The sequence below is a fragment of the Natator depressus genome, chromosome 15, assembly GCF_965152275.1.
Source record: "Natator depressus isolate rNatDep1 chromosome 15, rNatDep2.hap1, whole genome shotgun sequence".
Taxonomy (NCBI): Eukaryota; Metazoa; Chordata; order Testudines; family Cheloniidae; genus Natator; species Natator depressus.
Genome location: NC_134248.1, coordinates 19147760 through 19157983, shown reverse-complemented (window position 1 = coordinate 19157983; position 10224 = coordinate 19147760). Strand labels below are relative to the sequence as shown.

At 43.3% G+C, this 10224-nt stretch overlaps 1 protein-coding gene across 1 annotated transcript in view; it reads right to left on the bottom strand.

Moving 5' to 3' along the window:
- Positions 1 to 498: 498 nt before the first annotated feature.
- The window catches only part of GALNT9 (polypeptide N-acetylgalactosaminyltransferase 9), a 238452-nt gene continuing 228726 nt past the window's right edge, over positions 499 to 10224 (bottom strand). The window contains exon 11 of the mRNA XM_074973031.1: positions 499 to 702. Within this exon, the coding sequence (XP_074829132.1) occupies positions 697 to 702 (6 nt within the window). The 3' untranslated portion in view covers positions 499 to 696. The remainder of the gene's footprint in view (positions 703 to 10224) is intronic.

Genomic DNA, 10224 nt, shown 5'->3' with positions numbered 1-10224 from the left:
CAGCTTATTCTCTCTCTTCTCCGGTTCCCTCTTCTCTCTCAAATCCCAACAGGTTTGTTCCCTGCTCTACGAAAACTCCCATTGGTTCCAGTGGTTTGCTTGATTAAAACCCTCTCGGAAGCGGAGACAAAAATGCAGAGGACATAGCTATTATTATTAATGGCCCAGGAATCCTGAAACAGCCGGTATGGTACGGATTTAGCCCTTTTCTTTGTCTTCAAACACTTTTGGCAAAAAAACACAATCAAGTGAAGATACATTATAATTGACGAGAATAATCATTCGTTTATGAGGTAGACAGGCCATCGGCAGCTCATTTTTCTGGAAAGCACATGCTTACAGCCAGCTACAGGAAAGGAGAAATATACCCAACCAGCATGCAGTAAATGGGGGCGGGGGAGCGAAAAGATTAACAGTGAGATTCAGAGCAGAGCAAAACCCTTTGGGTTTCCCTTTGTGAAACTAGCAACATTTGGTGAAGTGTCACGATCGTGCTTTCAGCCGTGCCTTCCGTTCAGTTTTATGCAATTGCTCGGTGGAATCAGCAACAGTGTATTTTTTAAAAGCAATCGTTTTATGAATTGCTCTGTGGTGTTCATGACATTTACCATTTTTTGCCAGCAAACCCTGCCACGTGCTCCTGGGGAAAACGTGTAAACCTGCACAAAGGGAAAAGGGACTTTTTCTTCTATTTTCTCATGCCTGCACAAAACAAAAACAACAACAAAAAATACAGCTATCATGTGCAAGTGTTAGTTCACTTTTCTTAGAGCTGCTAGAAGAAGAAGGGGCAGTTACTTCAGTGCACCACTGGTTTTTGAAAGATGGTTAGTGTATTAACATATTCCAGTGCTATCATGGTGTATTGAGTGCTGAATGACACTAATTATAGCTTGATCCCAGAGGCCTAACATATGTAAGATTCCAGTAAACTTTGGCCTCTCCATGTGGTGAGCCCTGTGTACTTACACATAGTACAATTTTGTGAAGGTGCATAGGTCTGGCTGCATGGGGCAGCTTGTAGGATTGTAGCCCTTGTTGGGAATTCCATAGGTTGAAAGGCCTTTATAATGGTATGCACCATATATGTAATGTAAGGGATAGCTGAACTGATTTGGAAAAGGAAGCTCATTGCTCAGGACTCTTCATTCATGTATAGAACTGCATTCAAATGGATTTTTTAAAGGTTCTTAACTATTCACATCTAAGTTGGGCTCAGTTGTCTAATGCTTTTGTTTCCTGCTAGATTCTGTAAAAACCCTCATGAAAACAAACCCACCAGTGCTGTTGAACTACCTTGAAATGCGCCACTCTGGTTTCTTACTTTCTTGGATGTCTTTGTGTTTCCCTTTCAATTTACTGCTGCTGATAAAAGTGTGTGTATGTATACGCGCGCACACACACACATACGCTTTTTAAAATGGCCTTGCTTTCATGTAGCTTTTGAGTAAAATAAGCTATTCATCTCATTCTAAGGGCTAGGAATCAGAAGGTGTCTGCATCCTTATATCGGAATGGAATAATGACCCTTTGCATAGCTGAGTGGAAGAAGCTGCCATAAAAAAAAAAGGCAGGGGTGGGGGAGAAATCAGGAAAGAAAGGAGTGTGTGCTTTCAAATCCTCAGGAGCTTTTTGCAATCAGATCACGGGATGACTTCAAGCTTGCTTTCCCCTTGTCATGAGAAGGGAATGACTGAAGTCTTAAATCTGAAAATGATGCTATTATTCCATTATTTAATCCAGCAATGAAAAGCTCCTTTGATATGTGGATACTTCATTTACTTCAGTTTGGAAAACATTATGGACCAATGCTGCAATGAGAAGCCTATATGGAAATGGAGGTAGATTGGTGCTCTTTGGTTTGTTCTTGTCACTAAAATGTGGACAGCTAACACTACACATTTCTGTGGCTGCTGGAATCTCTCGGCACTGTTTTACTCTCCCATACACAGCTACGAAGTGCTAAAAGCCAAAAAGAGCTAGTAATGTCTTGCTGTCTACTCTGATGAAAAGCAAACGCTTGAAGGGAATATACTCATAGGGAAAAAGGGCTCTAGGTCATTCTTCCCTGATGCCCCAATACTTCAACAACACAGATGAAATCCTATTTCAGTGGTGGCGTACTTGCTACCAGGGCACGTGCCGCAAGCTATGACTTTGCCTTCAGCAGGCTAGCTTTGAAAATTTGCCATCTTTGAAAAACTGCACAGTACCCAATGCATGAAGTAGCTGTCATAGCTGTGAAAGGATGTAGGTGTAGGTGCAGAGGCCAAAGGTCATCCACCATGTTGGAAGGTGGGGCTCTGGTCTGCAGGGAGCTGAAAGTTGCCATCAACACCTGGCTTTGCTTGCTGCTGTGTTAGAGGCAGATAATATTCAAGTAAAAACAAGGTGAGCATTGAATACAAGCTCTGGCTCCGTGCACAGCGAGTCGTTAGAATTAGAGAGAATACTAGAGATATTGTTTGATTTCATCCATAGTGAGCCCATCGGTGTTGATGAATGATGATGCTTCAGAGGAGGGGTCCTGTTGATTTGGATGAATATCTGTGTTATATTACATCATATAGCAATATTTGTTGTCTAAAAATATATTTGAACCATGGATGTTCTTTGGCCATCCAGTCAGAGAACAGAAACAAAATCATGTGACTAATTTTGACTCTCTCATATAAGCTTTGAACACTGTGTAAATTCTCTCTAGATTGCGAGTTATTAGCTTGTAATAGTCACCTGTTGAATATTTTTGAATACTAAATATTTTTTGGGGGGGAAAAAAAGGTCAGATTCATGAATGCTTCGGGAGGCAATATCTGTCCCAATAGTTAGTATTTGTTTAACAGTACTCAGCTAATTCTAATGTTGAAAATGATACTTACCAGATACGGACTTTCATGGGCATTTGTTGGCTTTGAAGTTGAGGGAATTCAGTGAACGTGATCATAATGGGTCATGGAATCGAACATACTAATATCAATGCTAAATTTAAACCATTCAAGTCATAAATATCACCATGGAAGTAGATTCTTCTAATTTAAGATCCGCTTAGAATTTTGAGGGTATAAGTGACATTGAGGTGGTGCATAGAAGCTCATGCTTTACCCCAGTGAATAAAAATGAGTAATTTCGCTCACCACGTGGGTGGGAATCTGTTCAGCTGAACAAAAGTGGGAAAATTAGACTCAGGAAGTCCTTGGGTACAAATCACAGCTTGAGCTATTGGTTTCTAATGATAGTGTGGAGATCTTTTTGTTCCTGGGGCAGCAGTTCTCAAACGTTAGGAACCTGAGGACCCCCATTTTGATTTAAAATTTTACCACAGACCCCCAAGCTCTCCCACTCAGCCCCAGCCCTCAATCCACCCCATTTCCTCAAGGCCCCACCCCATCTCTTCCCCCCTGCTCCACCGCTGCCCCTCCTCTTTCCCACCTTTTTCTGCCCCCTCCACCAAGTGACCCCCTCTTCCCTCTCCCTCCCAGTGCCTCCTGCACTCCGGGGAACAGCTGTCCCCCAGTGTGCAGGATGTGCTGAGAGGAAGGGGGAGGAGTTGATCAGCGGGGTCAGAGGACCCCCTGGAGTACCCTTGAGGACATCCAGGGGCCCACGGACCCCAGTTTGAGAAACACTGTCCCAGGGGAAAAAGACTAGTATGTGTTCACTTCAGGAATAAAACACATACCCACCTCCACTCTTTCTCCAAGCTATGTATTGCTGTAAACAAGTTTCCATGGAAAACTAAATTGAGAGAGAGAGAGAGAGCACCAAATTCATTTCACTTGGGACAGCTCAGTAATTTAACCAAGCTTGTCTCTGGACATTCCAGTCATGGCTAAGCTTTAGGCTCCAATCTCAGAGGGGGAAAAAGTGATTACTAATGCAAACAAATCAATATTTGGAGGCAATGCGGCTCCTAAAGTGTAGTTATAAACAAAAAGGCATTATTAAAACATAAAGAGCTCCGGGGTTCTGAGGTGGACTGTGCATTTATATTTGACGATTAAACTCTCTGCCATTATCATGCCCTCACCGATAGAGCTTTTCGATTTCGTATCACAAAGTCAAACCCCCAGCACCAACGGGTTACCATTTATTTTCAGCAAATGGGCAAGACTTGCTGGTAGAATAGTGAGTGAAGCCAGAATGAATTTAATTTGCGCATACACACACACATCCTGTCTGGGGTTTAACCTCTGGCTTCCACATGTGAAAAGTGTTAGCTAATGAGATCTGCTTCAGGATTAGATAGGGCAGGGGAGAGGAGTAGCTTCGCTTGTTAATGCAGCAGGAATAACTATGACAAGAATCTGAACTGAATTTTGGTGCCCTTCTTGTATGAGCTCTAGTGGCCCTTCTGAAAAGGCGTCTCAGCTTCCTAGATATTAAGCATCAACCATATTGAATGAAGATGATATTAGATCCAGGGAGGCCAAAAATGACAGTAGCCACAACAGCAGATTCACTACCATTATGAGGCCCTTTCCTACTCAGCTAGTGCCTTAAAACAAGATCTGTTTGATCTCATCTCTGATGAGCACTGATGTAAGGTACAGGCAGATGATAGCTCAAGTTGTCAGAGATGCTACGACTGCAGCTAGTACAAACTTAAGCAAACCTCAAGCCATTTAAATAACATGGGATCAGAACTCCCGCTCCCCCACGGAAAAAAACAACAACCTCCTTTACATAAATTGCAGATGCAGCCAGAATTGCCGGATTTATTTCTTTGCAGTTCTTTGCGTATGTGATTCGAGGGTCAAATCGATCCATCTTGAAACGATCTCTAGCATCGTTTTTCACCCATTCACATTAGCATGACTCAGTCTGTGGGTATGATATGCTGGACAGTGCCAGATCAAATATGTTATCGTTAACATGGTTTCAAAGCTTCTGCACCCAAAGGGGTGTCTTGTTTTCATCATTACCCAAGCTTGTTAAGCTAGGGAAAAAAGTGGGAGGGAATCTGTTACATTTAAGTTCTATCCAGTTCAGCTTCCTAAGATTAACTGGAATAGAAAGGAATGAAAAAGAATAGGAGAACTGTTATGATTAAGGACAACATTAAGGAGAAACTTTCACACTATGAGAAATGGATGTTAACATAGAGAGCTTTACTGCCTATTTCAGCCGTTCACTTTTCTGTGGTCACAAAAATATTGTTCTCCCTCAGAGCCCAGCTTCTTCTCTGGGATCCTATTGATTTCAGTGGAGCTGCACCAGAGCTTAATTTGTACACCCCCCCACCCCCACAGTGTTTGTGACATCAGATTTTGTTGCTATGGAAATAACCAATCTGTCCCTGAGTCAGTATTATGACATCTCCACAGGATCAAATAAGAGTTGATCAGCTGAGAAGGAAGCTCCTAGTTAAAGAAAGCTCTCTCTGTTTGTTTGTTTGTTTATTAGGGGAAAAGAAACCGGTGATTATGAATGGGTTACTGTCTGACAGATCTGACAGTAGAAAAGAGGAAAGACCCCTTTTAGGGTTTGACTTTAGTGATATTTGCTGTTTAGTTTTTCACTCCATGAGACTGCAAACTGTTGAAGTGAGGATTTACTCAGAGCAGTGACTTTATTAAAAAAACAGCACCTACTTATTCAACAGTTCCTCGGGCCTGGTTTTCTGTCACTGTGGCCATTGGGCAGTCACTTTCTTTAGTGGAAAGTAAGTGTGACATGCTAACAAATTAGAATAGAAGCCTAATTCGTAACCCACTTTGCATGGGTGGAACACAAAAGGTGCAGAATCATAGAAATCGTAGAAATATAGGATTGACAGGGACCTCGAGAGGTCATCTGATGCACCCCCCCACCCCTGCACTGAGGCAGGACCAAGTACAGTTGAACCATCCCTGACAAGTGTTTGTCCAACCTGTTCTTAAAAACCTCCAATGATGGGGATTCCACAATCTCCCTTGGAAGCTTGTTCCAGAACGTAACTATCCTTAGAGTTGGAAAGTTTTTCCTAATATCTAATCTAAATTTCCCTTTCTGCAGATTAAGATTATTGCTTCTTGTTTTACCTTCAATGGACATGGAGAACAATTGATCACTGTCCTCTTTATAACAACCCTTAATGTATCTGAAGTCTCAAGTCCCTCATGCATATTCAGAATCATATCTCCTGACTTTGGAAGCAAAGATAAATTCTTAGGCCCAGATCCTCAGAGTATTTAGGTGCCTAACTCCCATTGATTTTGAGGATCTGGGCCTTACTCTTTTCACTCCTGTTAACAGAGCCATCAGTGCTGAAAGTTAGCTGCAGGTGCTATTCCATTGGGTGTATCATCAACTGAATAGCTTGCTAAGTTCCCACCAGCTGCTCCTGTGCAAACCTGTTGAAGATAATGGAGTTTCACAGGTGTCACTGGGGGTGTCACTGAAAGACAGTGGGGTTGCACAGGTGAAAATGAAGACCAGCTGGACTATTATTACTGGTGTTGATATATGAAAAAGCAACAACCCATCTTGAGTCTCAAGTCCCAGGCAGCCTCTGCAGGGGCTAGCAGTTAAAATGGAGAGCAGCTATTTATTTATCAACAGAGCACACTTGATGGAGAAGTCAAGAGAGACAATAAATATGGGTCCCCCATGGTTGTTTTTAACAGAAATTTTTCAGAGTAGAACCTCTAGTTTCTGGGTTCCCAACTTTAGACACCCAGGCCCTGATTTGTGGTGCTGTTGAGCACACCCCAGCTTCCTCTAACTTCAGTTGAGTGCTCAACATTTCTGGGAGTCAGGCTAAGATATCTCAGTTATGCATTCAAGTATGAGCCACCTCTGCTGAAAAATTTAGACAAATAGCCAGATTTTTAAAAATAGCTAGTGGCTGAAAGTTTCAGATAGGCATTTTCAAAAGCTCTTAGGCACCTCAGCCCCCTTTGATTTCCATTGACTTTCAATGGCTCCTAAGGGCCTAAGTCACTTTTGAAAAGAGGACTGAGCTGTCTAAGTCACTTAGGCCCAGCTCCACAGAGATATTTAGCAGTCTAACTCCTATTGATTTCAATGGGAGTTAGGTGCCTAAATACCTTGAAGTTCTGGGCTGTAGGGAGCAATGTCTAAATACCTTTAAAAATCTGGCCCTAAGTGTGAGTTCACACAGGACCATCTATGGCAGAGCTCACAATAGACCCTTGATCTCCAGAGGCCCAGTTCAGTGGCTTAGGAACAAGTGTCCCTACTTCCTGAAGCTGTGCAAGCTTCCCCAAAGTGCTCTGCCCATGCTCCTGCTAACCTGTGTAACCTCCTGACATTTCAGGTCTCCACCTCTCTTGAATGGCCATCTAGCTGCATATCATTGTGCAATGCTTTTGTGAACTGGGAAATAGTCAACGAGCTCCTCCCCCTTGTTGATGACTGCTCTGGGCTTTGACTCCAAATTTGCCGAGATGAAAGGCCTCAAAGCCCACTGTCTTGCTTTCCTTGATCAAAAATATCCCCAATTATTGCACCCAGAACAAACGGCAGAAAGCTGCAGCCTGCAAACTTCTCAAAACTGGAATTACCTTTAGCACAGTGAGATGAAGTCATTAGTTATTTATTCTCTGGCAATGTAGGTAGATAATTAAAGCATAAATTGAGGTTTTCTAGGTATGACAGCTTGTTCTGATAGCTGCCCCTGGTCCTGATTAAATCTCTGCCTCAGATCTCACAGCAGTTCTTATGTGAGAAAATTCCAGGCTCTGCCAATATTGGGATACAATCTCTCAGTTTGAAATAATTGCAGATTTTATGGGAGGAAAAACCCCCTGAAAACTTGTCTCTTTTTCTGTTTTGATGAAACTTGAGCCTTCACATCTAACGCACATGTGAGAACATCAACCATCAAGTAGGGAAAAGATGGGAATATTATAAATAAGGCATAATAGCATTAAGAGCTGGGGAGTGTAGCATCTCCAGTGAGGCAAATATGCATATTTATGAAAAAAAAGAAAGTAAATTGTATTAAAATTGCTATAGCCCCTACACAGAGGACAGGCATGGAGGCATTGCTATGCTGAGTCAGACTGGTGGTCAGTCCAGTCCAGTATCCTGTTTCCAATAACGGTCAGTACCCAGTGATTCAGAAGATGGTGTGAGAATGGCAGTAATGGCCTATTAGACTATTCTAGAACTGAAGCCCAGATTTACATTGCCAGTACTTTGGTGGCAGACTCCAGTCTGCCAGGGAGAGGTTATCACAGTACAAGCCTCCTGGAACCTACCATCCATCCTTTTGAACTGGGAAATGGATAAAAGACGACTGAGGGTGGACCTGATAATCTTCAAACATGTGAAGGGCCATTATAAAGAGGATGGTGATTACTTGTTCTCCATGTCCACTGATGGAAGGACAAGAAATAATTGGTTTAATCTGCAGCAAGGGAGGTTTAGGTTAGATATTAGGAAGAACTTTCTAATGGTAAGAGTAGGGAAGTACTGGAACAGGCTTCCAAGGGAGATTGTGGAATCCCTGTCATTGGAGGATTTTAAGTAAAGGTTGGCCAAACACCTCTCAGGGATGGTCTAGGTATATTTGATCCTACCTCAGTGCAGGGGGGATGGCCCTCTTGAGTCCCTTCCAGCCCTAAAATACTCTGATTCACCAAGGGACCAGCAAGAAGTGACGGTTGTCCCAAACGTGCTGGCCATGAACAGGGTATGACTAGAATGGAAACCTCCTATAAAGCCTTGGTGGAGGCTAGTGCCTCCTCTCCCAGGTGGAACCGTTGCTGGATGGTAGCTGAAATACCACTTGTCTTCCTCCTAGGATGGCTTCTGCAATCTCTGCACCTTTGGAAAATGTCCATTGCACATCCATGGTAGCTTGAGGCTGATTTTTAGAGGTGCAGAGCTCCTGCAGCTCCCCTGGGCTACCACTGGAGATTTGCGTGCTCAGCCTGGACCATCCCAGTTTTGCAGCATCCCCCAGAATGCCAGTGAAGCAGAAGGGTAGCAGCAGAGGTCAGGCTAATGAGATATTGATTTTACAGATGGTGCTGGCAGCGGGGTTCCTTGTTCCCACCTGCAGCTCTGAGATACAGTTACTCGTTGTAAGCAAGATCGGCAGATTCTCTCCTTTGTGCTTGGAAAGGTCACAGCTCTCTGAAGTGTGCAAGCCTTATTGTCGTTTCCTTCCTCCGTCGATTCACTAAATGCCAGTTCTCCCAATGGCCTCAAGCAAGAAATTAACACCAAACAGCATAAAATGGACCATAATCTCTGATGTACAGGTGGGGTTTGTGCACAGATTTTTTTAAAGAGGGTTCTTTCCCCATGAAATACTTGAGCCATTGCCACTTCTCTTCTTAGGTTGCTTCCTCTTTTGTTTTTGTTTCCTTGTTGTCATTAGTCTTTGCTAGACCAGAGCACAATAGGCTGATGGGGATTGCCCAGGAGTAACAGAGAAGACTTTGGCCGGGGTGCACCCAGAATTCCACACCCTTGCTGCTCACCAAGGTCTATCAATCCTTCTGGAATAAGCAATGCTGTACTATTTATATTTTGATAGGTCCTGTGGGCTCTAACGGAGATTGGAATGCCATTGTGCCAGGCACCATGAAGACACATAGAAAAAGGTAGTCCGTGCCCCAGAGAGCTTCTCCTAGTTGGAGAAGACAGGGAAAGGGACTATTACTTATCCACATTTTACACATGGGCACCAGGTACAGTGAGATCAAAGCCCAAGATCCTCAAAGGTATTTAGGTGCCTAACTCCCATCGAAATCAATGGGAGTCAAGTACCTAAGTGCCGTTGAGGATCAGGGTCTAAGTGACTTGCCAAATGTCACATAGCAGATCTTTAGCAGAGACAAGACTAGAAAAATATTCCAAGTTCCAGGTCAGCCCCCTTAATCCCAAGACCATCCTGTGTGAATGAACATCAGATTCTTCCCTGCAGCCCTCCCAGAATTACCCTCCCCAGCACAATAACTGCCTCTGATGATCTTAAGGAACACACCCCACTCTGACTCTGGGGTGCAACCTCTGTTGCATCTCAAGTGTTAGCCAGCAAAGGACAGGTTCATTTGCTAATACATGAATCATTATTGCTCTGAGCCGCCGAGCTGTCTTTTTTACAAGCGCGTTTCCAAATGTAGCTGATTGCTGTTAGAAATCATTGCGCTTCACGCTCGGCAACCAGGCAACCTTAAGCCAATATGCTCCACCTGGCACTGGGAGAGGGTGTTGTGAGAATTTAATTACTAACTGCAAGTCGCTGTGCATCTGGTGGATGTAAAAGTG